The sequence below is a fragment of the Melanostigma gelatinosum genome, assembly GCF_949748355.1.
Source record: "Melanostigma gelatinosum genome assembly, chromosome: 14".
Lineage (NCBI taxonomy): Eukaryota > Metazoa > Chordata > Actinopteri > Perciformes > Zoarcidae > Melanostigma > Melanostigma gelatinosum.
Window position 1 is genome coordinate 14,823,679 of NC_136647.1, and position 24,719 is coordinate 14,848,397.

Here is a 24,719-nt window from a genome sequence, read left to right on the forward strand (position 1 = left end):
CACTGTGTATGCATAGCTAGTACATGTACTCTGTATATATATTTATTAGAACAGACAATTTAAGCACAGGTTAGGATATGTGGGCTGCTCAAACTAAATTTGAGACTGAAGCACAATGTGAATGCACACATTGAGTGAAGATGGTGTTTCTGACATGCTTGTGAATCTCACAACTAACTATTGAAGACGTTAAATAATCCTGTGTGCAGTAGTGCCCTATGTAGCTTTGAAGTGATGTATCTATCTCGAGACTTTGGGTGTGTTGTGTGTCGTTACGGAACTGTTTCACCGGTAGAGAAACTCAAATATTCCTGTTCTGATATCTAGTTGCTTAGATTGTTGCATTACTGTGGTAATAAATATAACACAACCGCTCTTTGTCTGGAGTCTTCCATGGCCTGAGATTCACTGTCAGTTTTAATTTCATTAAGCCGTAGTTTATTTATTGATGGCATGCAAAGTACCCAAACCTTTTCATATATTTTATGTATGTGGTTATGCACATGCATGACCTAAGATGGTAGAAAAAGTACGGTTTGGATCATTTATTTATTTGAGTTATTATATTATGTCACTTTAAAACCCAAAAGGTTGAGTTTTTTTTTTCCTTCCAATTTTACAACTCCCACTGGTCCTCAACACTGAAATACTATAAGAATGTTATGTACGACACTTAAACACTATGAACTGGAAAAAATAATAATCCTGATGCTCTCACCACAGTACGTCAGCTACATCCTAAACCTGAGCGTTGATTTTGACATTTGCACAAAAAAAACTACACTATTTAGGGAGGGGCCTATTTAGTCTTCAGAAGGTTGATGGGTATTTTGTTATTTCCTGAATGCCTTACATAGAAGACTATACATGCTATTTGGGTATTCCACTGCTGATACCTGTAATTATCTGATGGAAAAACACCAGCAATGCATGTCTGTTGCTTCATTGATGCATCCATACAGACCATGTAATCCTAATCTACATCCTAATGTAATTATTGTAACTAATCCCAATGAAATACAGAACACAAACTTCACCTGACCTCATTCATACACCACCGTCATCTTTTTTTCCAACTTTTATCCTCCACACGAGTAGATGACATCATGCTTTGCCTCCCTTTAAAGTGGCCTTTATGCATTTGATCCATTTTAATTCCCATGATCCCCCAGCACCTCTGCAGTTTCTAGGAGCGGCAGAGCAAGGTGCGTCACAGCTCCACCTTGTTTGTTGCTCGTCTGACTCACCCCAGCTCTCAGTGCAGTAATGCAGATGGTACAGTGAGGTTTACGGCGGTCTATCACAGCCCCGGTATTCTGAGCCTCTTGATTCCGGTGCATGTTTATGACCACACGTCATAAAAAGAAGACGACAGCCGACTCAGTTTAAGTGCTGGTGAACCACTCTTTGACGCTTCAGGAATCAGCAAATCATTTAAGAACGAGACCTCAAACATCTCGACAGAAGACCAACACCAACACATTTCATTTTAAGATCTTTTTTTGTTTTTTATTAAAAAAGAAACCACAATCAAATTATTGCGTATAAAAGAGTCACATAATCTTAATCCACCTACAGTAGAATGTTACTGTATCTGTCATCTAATCTGACGCATCGAGGCGAGACTAAAAGCCATCTACTGTATGAAAATAAGATTCCAAAATATGAATCATAGTTATCTCACACTCAACCAGAATAATTTCAAGACTTCGGTTAACGCTGTCGCTCGGAGCACCCGTGATGCTGATTTGTGTGTTTTTAATATCTCAGAGCACTTGACGCTGACCAAACTCTTCAGCCCCCCCCCTACCTCAACCGGGAAAAAAAAACAGAACAACCTCCTCGGCCTCTCTCTGATGTCTGCGACCTTACAGAGGCAGCGTGATAGCGGAGGTGTGTTCGGATTAGAGCACCCAGTGTTGACTATTTGTGAGTCAGCTTTCCTGGTTTCTCCTGACTGGACGCCGTCTCAAATGATTTTTGCCAGCCGACGGCCCCACACGAGCTTCGAAGTAAACATGATTGGTGCGACAACAAGGATCCAATTCTACAAGAAACACAAACCAATCGACGATGAGGAATCGCTCATTAGGAAAATAGCCAGAAAACAAAAAAACGACAGTGATTTTGATTGTAGCATATAATGAACAAAAAAAACAAAAGCAGTAATCTGTGCAGATGATCTACCTGAAGCTAAAAAACAGCCATCAGCCCAGACGGTTCGAAAGGCCGAAAGAAGCCACGCACACGGTTTTGTAATCAGACGAGACCTTCAGCGTCATCATACACAAGTTAAAATAGACTTAGTTGTATCCTGTTTTACCTGTTCAAAGTAAAATAAAACAAAGACTGAACATTTAAACATTCTTACAGACACACAAAAATAAATCACTTCTTTCTCTCTATTACTCAGCTGCCACGTGGAGAAGATAAATGTGCAAATATTTCATCTTCCTCATCACTATTAACATAACAAATAGTTAAAGTAACCTTAGTACAACGCAATGAAAAAATAAATATTTCTGTGGAAGAGAGTACACCGGGGACACCTCGCGTCTGCACATGGTGGGTGGAGAAAGTGTGAATGGGTCTGATCCACCCGGGAGTACACCAGTAGAGATACTAACGGGATGCAGTGGCTTTTTTTACCCCAGAAAATCACTTTACCCTACAAAGAAAAAAGAAAAAAAACCACCCAATTCTGACGTAATAACTGAATCGAAGAACACCACAGAGAGGGAAGCAGGGGAGGAACATCTAACATTCACAGGCCAAGGACGTAAAGTTGTGCGACAAGGGCTGTGGGAGCTGTGGTATTACTACGGTACTGTATTCTGCTGACTTCAGCCACTCCGACTCCTAGTATTGCAAGTATTGCTCGTGCCCACACTACACTGGAGCCACAGACAGAACTCTCAATGATATCAGCTCTGAAAACTAAGGCGTGTGGTTGTGAGGAAAGTACCAAAGAAGTAGACGTCGGTGACCTTAAGTGACACTGCACATGTCCGGTGGTGGTCGTGACTGAACTATAGTGGCCGCTAGCGTGGAGAGTTTTGTTAAATTACTCGAGGAAAACAAAACTAAAAAACAGAGAAATAAAAACATGAGCACCGTTTTTTTTGGCATCTCCGTATCTTTCTTTGGTGACCAGGAGCAAGAAAAGTTGTGGGAGGGATGAGGGGGAGGAGACAAGAGGGGTTTAGTGTTTAGTACTAGACTTGAAACTCACAGGAGGAGGAAGAGGAGGAAGAGGAGGAGCGGCGGCGCTTCTTAAAAAGCTCCTCCAGCGAGCAGTAAGGCCGAGGTGAGTTAGTCCAGTTGGAGATTATCCGTGTTGAACAGTGGCTCTGTCTGAAGGAAACTACTTGGCAACACATCATGAGCACCATCAGTTTGAGAGTCATAAGCAGTGTCAGATAAAAAGGAAAAGAAAAAGTCATATATATATATATATATATATATATGTATATATATATTATATATATATTATATATGTACATATATATATATATATTATATATACACTTGTACAAAAAGTCCCTGAAGTGTTACGCACGTTAAACAGTCTGTTTATTAATTGAGGTTTGAAAAGGGGCGTCGTGTCAGTGACCCCAGCCCATGAGGTGGCTGACTCGGGCTTTCTCAGTCATGCGGCGTACCCGTCCTGAGCGGGACCTGCCCAGGTTGAGGGGGTCCTCCTTGGACCCACGGCCATCGTCCTCCGACTCGTCCCTGTACAGAACTGTCCTGCGGCCCTGGTTACGTGTGTTGACCCGCCGAGACTTGCACTGGCTGCCTCTCAGTCTGCTCGCTGCTGTTGCCGTCACCGCTCCCGTCTGCACCTCAGAGTTGTCCTCTTCTTCTTCTTCTTCTTCTTCTTCTTCTTCTTCTTCCTCCTCCTCCTCCTCTTCCTCGGATTCCTCTTCCTTGGGTTCCTCCTCTTCCTCCCCATCCTCTTCCAGCTCTCCCTCCTCCTTGTCATGTCTTACATCTACCGGTTGCTGCTGCTGCTGCTCCTCCTCCTCCTCATCTTCCTCCTCCTCCTCCTCCTCCTCATCTACCGGCGGCTGCACTCGTGCTCTTTTAGGTCTCTGTGCCGCGTCCTCTCCTCCTTTGTGTCTCCTTTTCCCTGAGGCCGCCACCTTCCCCTTAGCCGAGTGGCACACCGACAGGCAGGGGGCTTTGCTGTAGTCGTGATCTCCCCCCTCCACGTACTTCTCCATCTCAGACTCGGAGCTGTTCTCGCTGTCCGACGAGGACGAGGAAGAGGAGGACGATGAGGTGGAGGATGACTCCGACGAGGAGCTTTTGGATCCGGACACCGCCCCCTCCTCCTCCTCCTCCTCCTCCTGCTCATCCTCCTCGTTGTCAGACTGCTGCGCCTCTCGCCCGTGGCGCTGTCTGGAGCCGTTACTTAGTTGCAGGTTACGCTGGTGCCCTGATGCAACACAAGGAGGACGATGGTTCATTTCGGCAACCTCAACTTTAAACCTCACATTGAAATGAAAGATGTTGATACGGTTGCGTCGGAATCGTATTGCTCGTCATACCTGACTTCTTCACTGGAGATGCTTGGCTGTGGGTCACCCTGCTCTCGCTCCTCGTCCCTGAACTTGGGGAAGAAGGCTGGACGTCTTCTTCCTCTGCTACACTGCTGCTGCGCTGAGCTGCAGCAGCAACAACAGACGGCCAATCACTAATCGGGAGCGTAATCGCATTACTTTTCACAGGACATTCCCTCGCGTCATGCATTACGTCCGATCTTCAGTAAGAACAGAATTACACAAAGCTTCCTGAAACGTGCTGAATTCAAACATGTCAATACCGTATCTATGAAAGGAAAAACTATTTCCTTCTACAGTCAGAATCATATAGAAATATTTACAACACAAACACTGCTACCAAACAATTAACAGCAAGATCCTGCACAACACTAGCACCTAAAAAACACAGTCAGCCACAACAGTGCAGTCTTACCCTGATGTGATCTCTGAGAACGACTTTTCGTTGAGGTCTGGGATTTTTTTGGCATGGACACCTTCTTGTGTCTGGACTTATGCTTCCCCTTCGAGCTGGACATATGGAAACAGGGAGAAGAAGCAACGTTTCAGAATAATTAACATTATATAACAGCAGGGTGCCTGCAGCGTAAATGTACGGCTTTGAAACAGCTTTCTAGATCCAGACTAGGACTTTCTAAATCTGAATGATAAGCGCACAACAGGCCTCGCGTTCAAAGTAGCACATTTGAGATATTTTCAGGAGCTGCAGACACACTGGAATGAAAAAGATAATTAGATAATAAGGAGTGTCGAGTGTGTCGATGAGGATCAGCACCTGGGGGAGGGGCTGATAGGCGGGGAGTTGCCTCCGTTGTGCATTCTGTTTGTGTAACTGAGTCTCTGAAGAGCCCGCCGTTCATTCTGAACGGACGACTTGTGGTCGGAGATGATGGAGATGATGTTTTTTTCAAAGTAGGCCGACAGGCTGAGGGTCATGGTGTAGATCTAGACATAAAGCAAGACGGTGAGAGTGAATCTACTTTACACAGATACGGCCGCAGCGCATTCTCAATCCCAGTGATGCTACTTCACCTGGGATTTCTTGTTCGGCGTGTATGCTTTGGAGTTGCTGAAAATGAGGCGCACGTCTTTGGCAAACTCCATCGGGTTTTCATAATTCCCTGCTCCCAGCGTCTCCGACACTGTAGACAGATCCATGGGAGTGTCAATGATGTTTCTGTAGTCCTGCGCAAAACAAGGCGGAGTGGAAACGTTAACGAGGTTCATTTTTAATTCACTCCTGGATATAATTACACACCCTCGGCACGCATTGTTCATGTTGTTTAAAAGTTGTTTTACCGGATACTCAAAGAGGTCCACGGACTGCCTGAACGGCTCGGAATCTGGCGAGACAATCATTCGACGCACCAGCTCTTTGCATTGACCGAGCCAGAGAGTCACATCCAAAACCACACCACGCTTCTTGGAATTCGGGTCGGCTCCCTGGCAGAGAGAAGAGGAAATGAATTAACACCGGAGCTACTGCAGATGATTTAAGTCTGTGGTGTTCTACGACACTGGACTCTCTTACCCAATGTCCTGAAGATGTGCCCGGGGTGTCAGAGTCCACATCCAACTCAGCCTGCAGAGGCACACATACAAACTTAAAACGACGATTTACAGCAAATACTGTAATCTAATGAAAAGAATAGGTACCATAATGTTAAAAAAAAAAAAAACACAACCGAATTCTCACCTCATCTTCTCCTCCACTGCTGACCTCAGACTTCAGTTTGTGATACAGATCCAAGATGTCTGTGCAGCTCTGGTCGCTGAAGGAGACAGAGGGCTCAGGCATCAGTCACATGAGCAGCAGTGTTCATTACTGTTACCCCAGAATACCATTGAAGTGGCTATTCCATGAACTTACCCGATGTAGTGCAGAAGAACATCAGTCACCACCTTGGCCGTTGCTACAATGGGGCTCTGGGGTTCGTTGAAAGTGCGGGCATTGTGTTCAATGTAGCGCACCTCCCACATTAATGCAGAGATCCGCCTGCAGCGGATGAGAAAAAACACACTTCAAGCTCAAATGTCAACGCATTGGCATCCGGACGTTGAATTTACGGCGAGGGTGGAATGCGTGTTCACGCGCGCTGCCTCACCTGTAGAAGCGGTTCTCCAGTCGTTTGTGGACGGTGCTGAGGTCAGTGGGGTAAGCCACCGCGGTGCAGTACAGAGGGTATTCCCGCAGGTTCACCGGCAACGCGAATGCCTTGGCTACATCTGTGGACAGACAGGAACCAGATCAAACATGGCAGACACGTACGAGATCAGACTCCCCCCCCCCCGCAACGAACAAACAGCCGTCGACCCTTCTGGTGGCCTACCCAGAGTAAGAAGCTGATCGATGCCATGGAGGACTCTCTCACAGTCTTCATCTCGCGTGTGAGCGCCCCATTCTCCCTCCTGAGGCGTGTAAAGCAGAGCCTTCAGCTCCTCCTCGGCCACCTCCACGCCATCACCGACCTGTTCAGGCAACGCCGCTGATGGAGCCACAGAGCGTGTCAGAAAATGAAAAGGTATTTAGTTAATTGCTCAAAACTACTATGTAAAATACTTGTACTCTACTAAAAGGTCTTCTAAAGCCCCGATTCACAACCATAATGTGGCCTTAATGCTCTAGTTCCTATTTTCAAAAGGAATTAATGAGACGAAATGTATCATAATTAAATGATGTTTTGGAGTAACATCCTTCGACATATAGTCCAGTTTGAATGGAAATGGTATATCATACAGTACATCTATTCATTTGCAGTTATTATGGAGTACAATTGTGTTTTAAACTTGGTAAAACTCTTTTGACATGACAAAAATTGCATCGGTTAATAACTTGATGGAATTGTCACATTAATAATACCACTGACCTTCCTCAGGAATAGGCTCCATATCCCAGGGACTCATTTTCTCCCGCTCTTCATTATCCCACCTGACGAAACAAGAAAAAAGAGAATTAGTTAACAATGAAATCACACTGTATGCAAGATTACAAATCGCTTATTTGATTCAACTGTGATGACGCGTGACATCGGTTCAGCAAAGAAGAGCATTAACACTCCAGCAGCACAAACACTGCAGAAACACAGACGCACTTCACTGCATAGCACTGAAACAGGCTGTCTGGGTACTCTGGCTGCAGAGGCTCCTGGTCCTCCACGGAGCCGAACCACCAGGCGTCATCAATGATGCTGCGGAACCTCATACCTGGAGGAGAGCAAAGCGAAGACCGGATCAAACTAAAGAGAAGGACGGTACACTATCCACAACAACGAACATGTTCTTGATCTGTTTTTAAACCGCGTACACTAAAGGAATGTTGTCTCTGGCTGGTATCGATACGTCAGACCCCTCTCACAGACATTTTATTTGAAAAATCAGCTTTTGCCATCATGCAGAAGATTTAGAACCCCCCAGGCTAGATAGATCACGTTAAACAACTGTTTTGTTCCTCAGCCTATTAAACTAATAAGTCAGAGTTCGGGTTCTAAGTAGGCCTCGGTCGAACACTAAAGGAAGTGAATTGATTGCACTGCATCCACTTTTCGTAACGTCCGATGTGTTAAATGTTTGCAGTATGGTTTTGTTTGTTTGGTTCAATGTTGTGTCTTGTATTCATGCAGCACTGTGTATGTTGGACAACACCCTGATGATAAGTAAGTAATAGGTGAAGTAAAATCAAATCATGAGTGGTAAACACATCACTTCAAACTACTCACCTGGCTGCCAGTTGTGCTCTTTAGCCTCGTTGTAAAACTGCTGCAGCACCAGAAAATCTATGACATCAGGCATGTCATGGTACCTTTAGAGTGTGGGAATGAAAAACGAAATGAAATGCACACGCTGCAACAATTATTATCTTGCACTGTTTGTACTGCATGTAGATGCTTACTTCAATGAGAACGACTCATTGGTCATTTTCCCTGAGAGTGGGTCCAAGAAAGCCAGTTTTAGGCAGCAGAGGGTGAGAGGTCCCACCTCGTATTTAATCCCAACCACCTTCACAGATTCCTGGTCCTGGAGGGGGCAGAGGAAAATACACAAAGGGTAAAACAGTGACGCTGTTCTCCACAAGTTGTTTTCACTCACAACAACCCCCTGAAGCCAAAAACAACATCTGTTTGGAAGATGCTTACAGCGACTATCGTGCCATGTTCGCCATGCTAGCAGCGCTGTGCTTAGGCAGCTAACAATGACAACGCTATCGTGCTGATGTTTAGCAGGTACAACGTTTTCAATGTTCACCACCTTAGCTTAGCCAATTAGCAACAACCACAGCAGGCTGACCACAGAGATGAACTATGCGGTTCAGCTGTGAACAGTGGTGAAAGACCGACGGAGAGGATCAGCTCTGCCAATTTTTTGCACCTGGTCAACTGCCCTGGAAAGTGGGCCTGACCATAAGACTACCACTTTCCGAAAGTTACAACATTTGGCTGCTGCTAACAAACTCTCTTAACAGCTCATCTAATGGAGCATGTGAGGGCCTCTACGCAACACTGCGCCTCACCCTGAGGTCGAGTCTGTTCCACGGCTGCTTCTGAGGGTTGATGCTGTAGGCCTTGGCCCTGCGCACCGCCCGGACGTAGGCCTGGTGGCCCTGTTTGAAGTAGATGAGCTGGAGGACAGGAGAATCGTGATCAAAATGAAAGTGACACAATGTATTTCTCTGTTTGATACGAGAGTGACACTCCTTACCTCATCTCCCATTTGAGGAACAAAAGGAGAGCGGTGCGGGATGGTCTCCATTATCCACGACGGTGGAAGCCACTCCTCCGCATCGAGTCCAGCCAGAGAGGCTGTGGGTTTCTAGGTATGTGCAATGAGAATGACATGATCAAGTCCAGAACTTCTCCTGCACCGTGTGGTGGAGACATTCACTGCGAGTAAAGGGGCTGCTGGCGTACCTGTTTGGTCTCCTTAGGCTTCTTCCTCTTCTCACGATCCCTCCTCTTGGCCTCCTTTGCCTCGCCATCGCCTTCCTCCTCCTCAGAGCTGCTGTAACCTTTGGGCTGTACAGACCTCCTGGTCGGTCTCTTCGGCGGCTGCAGGTTGATCCCGGCGTCGGCTGTCCAATCTGAATATTCACTGGAGGAGTTGCTGAGAGGGAAAGAGGGGTGGATGTGAGTTGGCCGGTCGTAACTACCGGTACATCTGGAAAAGGCCGCTCAGTAGAAGACATTCACCTGGAGCTGCTCTCGCTCTGCCACCGAGTTTCACCGTCAGAGGAGGCTGCGCTTTGCTCCGCCTGCGCTGCTGCCTGTCAACAAAAAGACAGAAAGCACCGTCACTGTTATGAATGCTGGTAAACAGACACTGCTCCACTTTGTCATGTGACGTTAGGAGATGGAGCGTAGAAAGACGGGGCGTACATTTCCGTCACTGTCAGAGTCCAACTGGCTGTCAGAGTTACGTCGGTTGCTGGAATTTCGACTCCTGGTCCCGGCGCGGCGGACTGGAGCTGAGCGGGTCTGATAGGCGTGGCGCTGCTGCTTCTTCTTGGTCGGCCGGGAGCGCAGGCGCGAAGTCAGCAGATCGCTCTATGGAAGGAGGTTAGAAAATAAGTTGAGCAGGAATAAATTGGCATGTGTATATATATATATATATATATATATTTTTATTTTACGGTAAGCATTGCATACCTTGGGTGTGCAGGCTGCTGGTTTCTTCCTCCTCTCTGCATTGTATAGAGAACATTCCATGTCGCCTTTGGCTCGTCTGCACTCCTCCACAACTCTTAATAAAAAAATTATAATTTCCATCGTGAAATGAACACAAAAAAAACCATATATATATATAAAAATATTAATTTGTTTAAAAATCTAAATAGACTCTCTGTAATGTCCTTACATCTAACTATCTCTGCCTCACCTGGATATGCCTTTTGGCACTTCATTGACCATCACTCTGTGGCTCCAGGCCAGCAGGTCCCTCTCGGTGGCCACTTGACTACGCAGGGCATTGTGCTGCATCTGCCACACCCCGCCCACCTGCCCACTCCTGTGTGTTTCAGCAGCCGGAGAGGAGGCCTCCACCGCTGCTTCATCACCCGCTGAAAATACGAAGAGATTTGTTCATTATGACAATAACTTACTTGGCAAATATGGCACTTTGGCAGTAGAAGTTAACAACAATCAACTATTAAAAACCTAGTACCCGCACAATGCTCATGCTCAGTTTTACAACACATTTCAGACTTTTAAAAAGGCATACGTTAAGTCACACTGAGCACATTAGACAAAACAAGAACATATAAAACCTAAAATCCCAGTAAACAGCTTTACTTTGCACAATGTACAGTTACACATACCCTCTGCGTCTGGAGCCGGCTCCTCTTCGTTGTGACGCTCGTCCTGCTCATTCTGCAACTGTCTGATGAGATCGTCCAACAGGCTTTCTCTGTTTTCTGCCGTTTGCTGCCCAAGTACCTGCTCAACCAACTCTCCATCACCTAAGCAGCAAAAGAGGCAGATCTTGGGTGAAACTGTCAGTTATACTTACAATAAATACTCAATACAATTACTATACAAGCATTCGGAGCGGTACGAGTAATAAATGAGCAGGTTTTACTGTTAGCCATGTATCCTAGCTGGGGTACCAGCTGATCCTCCTTGCAGTTCTCTCTTCCGGGCACCAGGCGCTGGTAGTGAGGAGGGTGAGGGTTTCCATCAATATCCACCAGGAAGGGTGGAGGCATGAGGTGTGGGGCTTGCTGCGTCTGCTCGTCCAGCACGTAGTTATTAGCGTCACGGATGAGAGGCCGGTAGTCCGTGTGGAAGAACATCTGGTCAGGAATCTGGAGGGAATAAAGAGTACGTTGGTGTAGGTAATGAGGGGAAAAAAAAAACTTGGGCTTGCTTCCTTTTTTATTTGCAGTCGTGCCTTCAATGTTTCAGATCCTTGTTGACAATTCAGAATTTTATGATTGAAGAACAGTATGTGTAACCTCAAAAAGTTTTTAACAGTTACGTGTCGTTACCTTCTCGTACGGTCGGCTGCAGCCGAAGCCAAAGATGAGCAAATGGCCGTGTGAGTCAGTGCAGGCAAAATGCTGCCCATCGGCCGAGAACTTGCAGTCAAAAATAGCCCCGTGGCCTTGCCCTTCAATCTGGAAGCAGAAATGTCAACATGAGCTTGATGATGGCGTAGAGAGAACACTACGGATGGGTGATCATTGTTGGACGAATTACCATGTTGAAGAAGTTGCGGATCTTGGCTCCTTTGGTCAGGTCCCACATGTAAATGTTGCCGTCGTGGCCGGCAGACAGCATGATGCGGGAGTCAAACGGGTGAGCCTCCAGCACATACACCTCGTCGTCGTGACCCTTGAACAGAGAGCATCACGCGGTCGGTTGGTAAAAAAAAAAAGAAGAAAGTGGCAGTTTTGTTATTTTTTGCACAGCAGAAAATACCAGCTTTAGCCACTCACAGATAAAACATGCAGCAGCTGGCCAGTGGTTGTGCTCCACACTTTGAGCAGGTAGTTGGACACCGCCGTGATGACGGTGCGGTCTGCACGGTCCCAGGCCACCATGGTCACCACCAGCTTGGTTTTATCATCCCCGTTGGCGACAGTAGTCCTGGAGGAAAACATCCCATCAAGGCATGAAACACTGAGCGGTTCGCGGAGACGGACGAGGCTCCATCAAACTCTGTAATGCTGTTCACTCTCTTACCCGGGCAGCCTGGCAGCAATGTCTAAAGTGACGCTCTTCCACTCCTGTTGCTGGTAATGCCAGATCCTGGCTGTGCCGTCGCGACTGCCGCTCACAAACCTTAAGCTGGACACATACACACAAACACACAAGTCAGAGGCTTCGAAAAACCACACGGAGAAACAATTTGAAGTCGATGATCCCAGTGAGCACACTCACCTGTCGCTGTTATTGCTAAACTGGACGACTACAACTTTATCCTGAAACAGGAAGCGGAGACATGTATTGAATTTACGGAGAGCTCTTGTTTCAATGAAGGGAAACAGAATGGAACAAGAATGCGTTTTGTTTCTTACCGTGTGTGCATCCATCTCAGAGACCTTCACAGGAGTGTCAGCACCAAGGTAGTAGACTCTGATCAAGTGATCGGTGCCACCGGTGGCCATGAACATACCACCTATGAACAGTAAAGAAAGAATGAAATGGACAAGAACATACGCAGCCTACAACAATAGCCTTATATCAGTAAGCACTACTAATGTGTTTAGATCTTAAAACAAACTATCAAAACGTTTCCCACTTTGCCAACAGAATCGTTCAACAAAAACCCCTACAATGATTAAAAAAACACACTACTTCATCACTGTCTGGGCTACATAATATATGCAGACAGGGAATATATGCTTACCACTGCTGAAGGAGGAAGTAGAGACCTGAACTCCGGGACGCGACCGCTCGACAAACTTGACGGGTTGATCACTGAGACAAGAGGAGAAACACAACAGCTGGAGATATTTCCATGGAGACGGACAACTGCTGGAGCTAGAAATGGTAGGAAAAAAAAGCTCAAAAAGCTTCAAATGATGCTTAAAACACTTACTGGAATTTCATGCTGAGCGAGTGCCACTTCCAGAAACACACCATGCCGTCTGCACCGGTGGAGCCCAGGTACCGCGCTGTCCCTTTGACAGCAGGACAGAACTAAAAGGGACAGAAAGTTAGTGTTGGTTAAAAACATCATGCTGCATTCCCACATTTGTTTGAGTTATTCCTTTAAAATGCACCAGTCTCACCTGTATGGATGTGATGGAGGCGCCGTGGGCCTGCAGGACAGTGATGGGTGCACAGGTACGCAGGCACCACACTCGGATGGCTTTGTCGCAGCTTGCTGAGGCGATGAGGGTGTTCTCGTGGTTGACGGCCATGTCACAGATCTCCGCTGAGTGGCCGCGGAGGGTCGCCAGGAGCCGGCCGTCATCTGTGGCCCAGATTTTCACCAGGCAGTCATCAGAACCCTAAATCACAAAGGACATTGGTAACAAATAAAAAAAAAACACTGCTTGACTGGGAACTAGCTTTGACTGAAGAGCCTCCATCGTCACTCATCTGGAACCTTCTATTCACGTACTTCACCCCTGCCAATAGTTTGCTCAAGTGCGACTCAGCAGACGGAAACACAAACGAGTGAAAACCTTCAAGTAGAGTTTTGCTGCAGTAATCATCTGAACCAGAAAATCACCACTCACCGTAAATATCCTGCGGCCGGTGCGGTCAAAGGCTACACAGTAGACTGAAGAGAGGTGGCCGAGGATACGTTTGTGTATCTTCATATGTTGGTAGGAGGAAGCCGGCAGGGCCTGGCTGAAGCGAGCTGTGCCTGTGGCCTGGCGAGCATCCAAGATAGCCACTTGATAAGAAGACAAATGACAATGATTGGTGGAAGCTACAGACTGCTAAAGCAGATTTAACTGAATTGGTCTCGGGGCGTCGGGACCTCGTAATGGGTAGAAATATATTTTTGAAAGTTTTACACACCAACACTGGGAGCCTCTCCATTGGTGACCGGAGGTTCTGGTGGACGGCCTCGGTGGAGTGCAGCAACAGCTGAGCCACTGCATACTTTGTGGCTACAACCTAAATTACACAGGTAATGAATTAAAAAGCATAGTGTGGAAAGGGAATGATCACTGATTTAAATACAGATCTATTACCAAACAAACCACACAAAAACAACTACAGGATTGGAGAGAAAGGCTTACTTTTGGTAGTACGAAGCAAGGACTGTCTTCCCAGCCCCAGGAGTGTTTGGACTCCAGGAACACTAGGTGGGATCTCCTTCTCTATAAGCGGGCCTATGCGCTGACAAACACGGAGCAGATAGTCTGCAGGAATGTGCTGGTTCAAAATCACCTGCAGGAGTCACAGACTGCTATTAATAATAATAACAACAACAATAATAACACAAACCAATACAACAATACATACAATATATAAGTAGCATTTAATAACGAACACTACAATATTATCATCTCTGTTATATTTTCAAAAAAATGCTACAACAAACAACTAAAACCAGCTCCGTTTAACAGACAGTGCTTTTTACAGGCAAAACCGCAATTATTTAAATGGACCAATTTGAGGATTTGTGACCATGACGTGTACAGACTGGGACATTTTAGACATCAGCAGACATGTACATCTAAACCAAAATATCAGCAATAAGCTAATGCTGTTCAATATGTCGGCCCGACCAATTCATCCGTTTAGCTCAATTTAAATCAATTTCACTTTAATCAACAAAATGTCAGCTAGCATAAAAACTAGATTGTTGTCGATATTCGTATTAATTACTTCATAACTTATGAGACTGGAACACATCCCCAAAGACACGATTTAAACACTGTTTCGACTGTTTAGACCCTCTGTAATTTATTACTTCTTCCTCAAAAATGACCTAACTTATTTTATTCACTTCCTGTTTATACTTGCTCATTGTTGTGACATGGTTTTGTAATGCAGCTAGTTGAAAAAAACATTGAAGAAGGAGAGGGAGGGGGAGGGAAGGAAGCAGGCGGTGCAGAGAAGCTCACAGCCAATCACAAGAGTCTCTTACGAATGTTCCGGTTCGCTCGCAAATACAACTGTGATTTCATTGGCTCCAACGGATGACTGAGAGCTCTCTGGCTCTGGCTCAGCCTATCACTACCTACCCTCGTCTCTAATCTCCTCCTACTAGCCCACACAATACCAAAGGCTATATATAGTTATTTCCAACGGGCCCGTACTAATATAAATGTTTAAATGTGTTCAAATAAACACAAACACATTACCGCAGCATCTCTTCTGGGTGGTTAATTTAATTAAAATATCCACATCACTAAGCGATACTTGTCGATTAACGTAAAGGTTATGCGCTTAATTTAATTAAAAGGTTAATTATGACAGTTCACACTCACCCAGTCTTGGAAGGTCCGTTTGTAATTCTTCCCGTCCCAACTCCATCTTTGAGGGACCAACTAAAGTTAAAAAACAAGCTGTTAGAGACGGCACCAAACTGCTAGTATGTATACGGCTCGGCAACACGTTCCCTTATCTGACACCAACCACAATTACTGAAAAGTTCCCCAAAAAGCGAACTGATACGCAACAGTACGGAAACCTCACATGTCAATAAACACAGAAAGGACCAGCTGAACCTACCTCATACTCCTCCAGCTCCTCAATCAGAATCTAACAACAGACGGACACAGTTAGCGTTAGCTGCTAGCACCAGCTACTTATTGAATTATTTTCCAACGGGTTTAGTCAATATCTTGCTTATTGTGTGTCGTTACCTGTGATGCCTTTTTACAGGGTCCAGACTGTAGAAATCTGGCAATGAGGTAATACAGTTCTGAAATGAAACAGAAGTGTGTTGGCTTGGTGCTAGCTAATGTTGCTATTGAGCCGAGCTAACGTTAGCTAGCTCCGGGTTGCACTCGGTTGCTTAGCGCGTTAGCAGGCACACAGCTGGAAACTGTGAGAATACTAAATGTTTTGTCGCGGATCAAATGCACGCACAGCACTCACCAGCTTCGGTTTGTGAACACCGTTCTCCTGCCATCACTTGATGAGACGGACGACATCAAGACAAACTGATGTTCTAGCTTGCTCGTTAGCCGCCGGCTAGCTAACAGTAGCTAAGTGTGTGTAGCTAAAACAGGCTAGTGAATGGCCTCCTCCTTTCTCAAGTTGTTCCCTGGCCACCTGGTGCTTTGTGTTAGCGCCCTCCAGTGAAACAGTGCGATATTGGTTTGTTTGTTTTTTTAATCCAAGATGAATAAATGATAAAATGCTCATATTTACAACTCTTAGTCCTACAAATTAGGAACATAATTGCTTTATTTAATGACCAGACATACTTTATATTTCCCTACTTTAGTTTTCAAATTCAACTAAGGGAAAATACGTTTCTATATGTATGTATCATCTTGTAGAAGGAAATGTGTGCACCCTAAGGTTCACAAAATGTTGCTGTCAAATACATAAAGGTTACATACACAGTATACATTGATAAAGTTGAAACTGTTGAAATCGTATTTGTTTACATGTTTGGGCACACAGATAGTTCACAAGACGGTGTTCCTCTGACCATTTTCTGTTCAATGAAATGTGCATTCCTGTTTGATAATTGGGCTGTATTTGGACACCGTCGCTCCAGAGATAGCATCTGGGTTTCATTTTGTAAGAGGCCTCCTTGGCTTTAATGGTAACAAAGAAAAGGTACAGGGTATATTCTAAAGTGGTCATTTTCCAAACTTACCAACATCAATCAAATTCCCTCCTGCAAAATGTCCAGTAGTTTTATTTCAATGAGTGCATTTATTGTTATGATTAGGTAATTATGGATCTTCTACATTTTAGATTAGATTAGATTTCCATATGATTCTAATAAAATGGTACAGTTATTTTTGCTCATTGTCAAAGTGGACGTTTCCAATGTGGTTGTGACAAGTTTTGAAAAGTACAAACAAATTATACCTACCGTATTTAGATGGTCCAGAACAAGTAAAAACAATTGAATGAGCTAGTGTTGCACTGCTTTTTTTTTCACAGGCAATAATTTGCTGAAATAAAAACATTTCTGAGTCTCAAAAAAACAACAACCAAGATGCCTCTAGTTACTTGTAAAACTGAAGGTAAATGTGCTATGATTCTTGCTTTTTGTTCCCCAACTTATCTGACATTCACAAAGAAAGAACTGAGAAAGGCATAATCCCCTTATAACCTATTTTTACCACTGTGGCCCACAAAAGAAGTGCATGACTGACGTAACATCCTTCTCCGTCTGGCATTACAACTGCAAGGCAGATGGATTGTTATTGGATTTAGGAGTTGTGGTATCACCATGGGCAGTATGTCCACTTGCCATGTATGCCACTAAATTGACTTTTTGTGTCTGTGTGTGGTTTGACCATTATGCTTAGCATATGAAATTGGAGCTATGGTCTAGCTTGTTTTTTATATTAACTCCAAAATAAATTTCAATACCAAGTGTCTGAGTATGCAATATAGTGTCTCTGCAGACACTTCAATTTAAAAAGAAAGGCAGCGTAGTGCAGTTACCTGACTAAAAGTTGACCTTTCATCACAGATGTATTGTGATTGAAGGTCTCAGACGTTTTCTGTCAAATAATTATGAATAGCCTTGTTATTAATTTCAAGAACACTTTTAGGCTTGCTGATCTTTTTATCTTAAAGGGGCACTCAGTCAGTTTCTTAGTCATGAGGGTTATCACATCTGTGCCCCCGGAGGAGTTTTCTCAGGGTCTTGCTAAAAACACAGGGAAGTTGCATTATGCGAAGTATAGGATCCACTATTTTTGAAAATTGATGCACACCAAAAAGTCATAAAATCTTGCCCTCTGCTGCATCAATTTTTAATTTGAATTCTTCCCTACCATGATAGCAAATCCCTTATGAAATTCATTCTGGGAGAGTGATGTCGTTGTTACTTAAATCTGTATCTCAGTAATCTACGGTTAGTATTCATTTCCAAGGGACACTTACATATTGTGATACCTTTTTTTTGTATCTTAATGGGTAATAATTATAAAAGTGCTTTCCTGCAGAATAGCACTGAGCCACACAGTGTTTGTTGTGTCTTAGCTTAAAACTTTTATGGACAGTTTCCATATACCGTATATAAGAAAAAAAGTCACCACACAAGATCAATCTGATTTTTTTGTTGCCGCTGTTTACATTCCTCCTGATGCAACTTCCAAAAATGCACCACAGGAATGTGCTACTGTAGTTGTTTTGTTTTGTTTGCCATGTGATAGTGACCATAATAATTTATTGTCATTGTGCAAAACAGTCCTTCAAGCCTTGCAGCTATTTTGAAGCCTTGACTCACAACAAACCATTTCACCTGTCTACTAAATTATAGCATGTCAGACTTGCCGTTCAGCCGGCACATTTAATCTTTCATTAAGTATGTGCAGTATCTCAACAAGCCTCTGACATGTTGCTTGTAAGGAACAGAGGAATCAAAGAAAACAAGGAGTGACAACACTTCCGCTGTAAAGGTGTGTATTCATGGTGGAGCGACTCGATATACCCAATTAATAAAGTCAAAATTAGCTCCACAACCTCGACCAGTTACAACACTAATATGCTATAATATGTAATAATGTGATATGATATAGAATATAACTTTCACAAGGGCCATATTTCTGCATCAGTGCTTTCTACATTTTGCCGTTCTACCAATTTTGAACGCAGGTATTTCATACTTGTAATGGAGCCACATACCATTTTAGTCTTTTTTAGGGGGGACAGGGGATCTTGAGACAGCAGATGAACAGTATATTCCAAATGGTGTACATCATCCAAAAACTGCGAACCTGAAGATTAAGTAGAGCAAGTCAGTAATATGTGTCAAGTTTTGTGTAATTAATTTGTTCATGTATAATTGTAGCAAATCTTGGGGTTTATACCATTTCAAAAATCCCTTCAGAATACCACATTATGCTGTGCTTTGGTATCAAAACGGCATGGGATAATCATAGTGTGCATATCTGTAAAGAGGAGACTCGTGGGTTTTCTCATAAACATATCACATCATATCAACATAAGGTCAGAGGTCAAGGGACCCTTTGAAGATGCCTAAGAAGCCCATCTGAAGCGTTATTCAGCCCCCCCTTGTATGATATGGTACCGATGGATTCCTTACGTCGTCTAGTTTCACATGATACCAATATCTTCACTTTAGTTTATAAAACTGAGTCCGCTACAGCCTCTTAGAGACAGTAATCCTCGGGGTCTCAGAGGGGCCCTTACTTCCAGAACTGATTACAGTGTTCAACGCCTTGTTGGATTATGTGAAACCTAGAGGACTAATTCCTCTCACAACTGCTTTTGTCTTACATTTTCAGCATTGCATGGACCAATATGTGAAGATCGGCTGTATATAATAGCTTTTGAAAGCATGACTCAGAAAGCAGAAGGCATGACTCACACCAAGCACACCAGTGTACTGTACAAATATGGAATACCGGCGTTCAGAGCTTTTAATAACCTGTTGATGATTTGCATGATCAGGCAATTAGAATTCAAACATTTTTAACGGATCTTCCGGAGCGCATTTAATCACATTAATGTACGAGCTGTTCATTTAAAGGGCATCTTTAAAGCCCACCCACCACCACCACTTATACACACAAACGCATAACTTCATTTCGTAGAGTATATAGTCCGGTGGGCGGGACTCTGAGAGTGGACGAACTCTGGCTGCAGAGAAATCTCTTCATTCAGCTTTCATCCGTGCATGTGGACAGGACTCGCCCGGACCGGAGACTGTATAACGAGTGAGGTGTGTGGGCTGGGTCAGGACCTCCTCCTCCACAGGCTGTGTTCCATCTCTGGGCAACTTTTTTGGAATATAGGACGTCGGGGATTTTTTTTTTTTTTGTTTCGGTTTCCCGCATGCTTCCGTTTTGATTTTCTTCTGACCCCCGTTTTATCTCGCAGAATACGGTAAGGCTCCAGCTCTGTGTCGTTACGCGCGAACGGTTCGCTCCACCGTGTCCGTTTCGATTTGACTTGTAACGTGACGCTGAAATTAAACATGCTCATAGTTTTCTCTTTCTTCACACTCTTCAGTTTAACACTAGCTGATGTGTGGAGGCAGTGAGTGCTTTTTCACGTTTTAGTTTAAATATTGAACCTACATGTGCATTGTAGTGGTGTATTTGAAGAGATGGACATTGTCTCTTGCACTGATGTTGTGTGCAGCAGCGTGAAGGGTCTCTCTTAATGAAGTGCTGTACTGTAACTAATTGAAGTTTTGTATGTGTTGACATTGCCACCTGGACACCAGCTGTGGGTTTGGGGCTTTTTTTTACAATGGCACGTTATTAAATCTGAAAAGTACAACATTGTATGATCAGAGGAGAAAGAACTGTAAGCCTAAGTCAGTGGCATTCATTTAAAAGGGTAATGGAGAGGGTTTGTTTGTGTGTGAAGACATAGGCTATTGGGACTGGGGTAAGTGAGAGATGCTGCATGGTGTGATGGTAAAACGAGTTTAATAAGGCAAGGATCATGTCTCACTCCTCTAAACTAAAAGACTGATGCCAAGTCCATGGCAACTGTGCCACTTTGTTAAGGGGACCTGCCCCCCCCCCCCCCCCCCACACACACAAAAAAAACAACCAAATGCCTGTGTTGTAGTTGAAAGGAGCCTTTGTGCAATTCATGTCGGTGTCCAAAATTATTGTTCCTCGTCTTCATCCGAGTACACTCTCATTGAGGCTTGAGCTTGCTGCGTCAGTGCTGAGCTCGGCCCAGCAGACATGAATAGCGATGAGGATGTGTGCTGACAGCTGAGTAGGACAGGATGGGCTGGTCCATGACTGACTGAACCGGGGTGTTCACTGCATCATATGCTCCCATTTACATCATGCTGCTAAACATTCGGGCCGGCCTCGTGACTCATGGTGCCGTCCTCTCGCTTCAGCTAATTTCTGGTCCCGACACTGAATCCAACAAACCCTAATTTACACCGTGGGCTAGATAGATTTCAGTATACAGTCTGCTCCTACAGAAACAGAGATCAGGAGTCACCGATACTCCTTGTCCTTTATGTGCTATGGCTGCCTTCTGCTGACAGCTGTTTCACTTTCTCACTTGTGAAAATAATTATTGTATTAATTATGGGGTAGAAATAAAGGCTGGGCAATAAAGCAAATTCATTGAACTGCAGACATTATCAATCTCTTACCAATCCAAATGTACTCATGTTGCAATTTCTGGTAAGTTGTCTTTATCCCATATAAATAAACTGAGGATAGATACAACACCAACTGCTAAAACAGCAATTCAACCATTCAATCAGCACACAGTCCATTAGTCCACAATCTCCAAGTGGTCAATGGTCGTACTTTATCACCAGTGTCATCGTTATTCGAGTGAAACTGTGTCAGTGGCTCACTATCAATGCTATGTTACTATGTGTCACTTTTGGTGTTTGTGGTTTATGTTAACCTGGAAACTCAGAACACTAGTTTAAGGATTTCAGGTTGTATTGTTATAGTTTATAGTGCTGTTCACCTGATACATGGACTGCAGTGGGATGGGATGTACACAGAGGAAGGGGGGGGGGACCCCAGTTTTTGCAGCAGGCAATACAATTAATTTATTAATATAATTATTATTATACAAGAAATCTCATAATCTATCTATCAAGTGCAGGCTTGTCATGATTTTAAGAAACGTTTATATAACTAGGACTGATTATCCTGTAATTATAATTAATAAACCCATTACTATGGTGTAGCATTTCACAATTATGACAATCCTTTTCACAATTAGCCCCATAGTATCACAATCTTTTTGACAATTTCTCCCTTCATCCTGTCCTCTTTGTGCCATTTAATTCCTTCTTCTGTCCCTATACATGTCTGTGTCTCCTCTACCGTTAATAAGCAAAGAGCATCAGCTTACAACATCGTATGTCACCTTTAAGAGGAAACTGAGCAAAAGACTTATGGACGGATAAATCGTTGTGATCATTGGGTTCTTCTGTTTTTGCCTCCGCAGTGCTGCGTCTGTTTTTTGTTCTTTTTAAGTCTCTTTGCTGAAAATATGCTGCTGTGAAGGTTTGCCAACTGATGACAAACACAACCCCGTCTCTGATGTTACAGAGCATGTTGTGGGGAAAGTAGGTTACTGGGCCATGTCCTGCAAGCTTAAACTGAAGGCTAGTCTGAATATTGCTCGAGCTGCTTTGTGTGACTGGGCATGCACAAATGGTGTAGGTCTGTGCAACGGGCGACGACATCCTTCCTACCCTCTGTCTCTTTAAGAAGACAGAGGCGCTCCGCATAGAATGAATGTTGAACGTTCAGCCCACGTTGATTCACCTCAAACACACATGAAATGGAGTGAAACAGGTTGACTACATTTCACTTCCTCACATTGATATCAATGCTTGTTTGTCTTTTAGAAACAAAGAGTAAATGCTGTTGCTGAAGCCGAAGATAACTGCGGCTTACTGCTATATTGTCTCTAAGGAAGTCCGAGGAAACGAATCTTGGATTTTGTTCCTCTAAAAGATGTTTCAAACCTTTGGAGTCATCGTGAAAAAGTTTGTTCAATATTATATGGAAACTCTCATGTTACCTGTACGTGGATACCTTTGTACTTGCTTGACACTTGGCTGTACCACTTGTTTCTCTTGGGAATAACTTGGACTTGATTTCCCATGCACCTTAACAACCTGTTACACATAGTTCCTGATGTTTCAATCGTTTTGTAAGCCCTCTGTCCAACCCTCAAAGATAGTTTTCACTCTTCCAAGGAATCTAAGTCCTAGAATACTTTTGTACAATTGTAATGGGGTTCAATTTCTGCAACAATATAGTTTGTCCCTCATTTAGTTTGACTGGAGTTAATAACTTCTCACAAACTGGCATCATGGTCTGTGCATCGCTCTCTGTGAAGATACATACTGTATATCAACATAGGTCCCCTCTAGGTCCCCTCCAGACATGTTTTAAGACTTATATAAATACTCTTCTTTCAACAATAATTTGTCCCATATGGGCTTTCTAACTGAATCACCAGTAAGGAGCCTTGAACCCCTGAGAGAAGTCATGTGTCTAAAGAGGCAGACATGCTGATTAATAACATCAAACACAGACATTCCTTTTGCTCCAAAAATGCCGAACTGAATGATGTCAGCCTGGATGAACTCGGGCCGGTGGAACGACGGTGCACATGACTCTCGGGGACTATGACTGGTATTCATGTATCCCTCTTTAACCTTGTAACTATGACAGACAAAATGTTCAGCTCCAGTTATATAACGGCCTCCACAGACATCATCGTCCTTGCTGCTGTCGCTGATCTCTTGCTCCAAAGCACACAGTCATTGTCCTCAGTGGAGCTCGCAGGCTCACATCCACCGGAGCATGATTAAGACATTTAGCTGCTTTTTTTTTATTTTATTTTTTTTATGCGCCTTCTACAGGCCCGAAGACCTCTCATGTTATGTGAATTTGCTTCCTCTCTTTATATATTAGTAGCGTGAAACTCCGAGATAAACATCTGAGCATAATGTGTGGAACCTTTTCAGAGATGTGGCAGTAGTGGCTACACTAAGATCTCTATTAAGCAAAAAGGTGACCTAAATTGTTCTGGCTGGCTTCTGAGGCCGTTATCCACATTTAAAGGAGTAAAGATGAGGTTCATAAAGTAGCAGGTGAAATTAATTCAGACACTATTTGAGTGCTACACTGTCTCCTTGTTTTACTTTTATTCAGGAGTCCCTTTATACAGCTGATTCACATGAGCTATTATCTGTCTTTACCAACAGAAGGTAACGGGAGCGGCCAAACTTTGTATTACGAATGAAGAAAAAAAGGGTTTCACAATATGTGCTTTGACCTACATGTGATTCGGATCTGTAGCTCAGGGTGTTGGCTGCGTGGGCTTCACAATGTTCTTGGTGGAGACAATGCAGCAGAAGCACCAAACGAGCATGTCAGCAGGTCTGATGCTGGAATGGAAGGAGCATTTGTGAGGAAGGAGCATTTCCTGGCCGGGTTCCTCATTCCTCTGATGTTCAGAATCTGCAATCTGTGATGGCGAGTAAGCAAAACCTGATCATGGCTCGTGAAACTGAACCTGGAGTGTCAGAGTCACCATGTGAATACAATTAGATAAGACGTACTGACAGTGTTGGGAAGGTTACTTTAGAAAATAGGTTACAGATTACTAAATATGCCATAAGTAATGGGACGACTACAAGTAATACAAAGTAACACTTATTACACTTGAAAGCTGAAAATACACACAATACTCAACACTGATTACTTTTATTGAAAGTTCTTCTTCAATATTACTTGATTTAAGATTAGAACGGAGCAACACAATGATTATTATATTCTACATATGGGCTAAGCTTTTTACCGACAACAATATAATAGGATGGAACCTTTGTAATTGCATATTTTTCCTCAGTAACTGTAACTGATTTCAAATACATTCATTTTTGAATTATTTAATTACGTAACTCTGTTGCATGCTACTAGTTTCGCACAAAAAACGCATACTTATACTCCAACGACGGATGCTCTCGTCTCATCTTGTGCAGTATTGTTATTTTCAACATTGTGTTGATATGATATGTATCTCTGAAGAACACGAGGAAGTAGAGTATGTGCACCACAGAGAGGTC

The 24,719-nt window shown here is 43.8% G+C and overlaps 1 protein-coding gene across 1 annotated transcript; it reads right to left on the reverse strand.

Annotated features, from left to right (window-relative positions):
• Positions 1–1,482: 1,482 nt before the first annotated feature.
• On the reverse strand, positions 1,483–16,191 carry brwd3 (bromodomain and WD repeat domain containing 3). Its single transcript, XM_079283256.1, has 40 exons — positions 16,067–16,191; positions 15,832–15,890; positions 15,698–15,727; positions 15,454–15,513; positions 14,257–14,407; positions 14,033–14,131; positions 13,744–13,904; positions 13,291–13,512; positions 13,098–13,198; positions 12,906–12,976; positions 12,574–12,674; positions 12,437–12,477; positions 12,239–12,343; positions 11,992–12,142; positions 11,753–11,887; positions 11,542–11,670; positions 11,133–11,358; positions 10,873–11,013; positions 10,434–10,614; positions 10,205–10,298; positions 9,935–10,102; positions 9,749–9,822; positions 9,470–9,662; positions 9,261–9,371; positions 9,073–9,180; positions 8,455–8,579; positions 8,282–8,364; positions 7,658–7,769; positions 7,433–7,494; positions 6,896–7,051; positions 6,671–6,791; positions 6,436–6,561; positions 6,262–6,337; positions 6,097–6,147; positions 5,865–6,008; positions 5,598–5,750; positions 5,341–5,510; positions 4,981–5,075; positions 4,554–4,670; positions 1,483–4,441 (listed from the first exon to the last, which is right to left on the reverse strand). Exons 1-40 carry the CDS (start codon positions 16,098–16,100, stop codon positions 3,606–3,608), a joined length of 5,373 nt encoding a protein of 1,790 aa, XP_079139382.1. The 5' UTR covers positions 16,101–16,191; the 3' UTR covers positions 1,483–3,605.
• Positions 16,192–24,719: the final 8,528 nt, after the last annotated feature.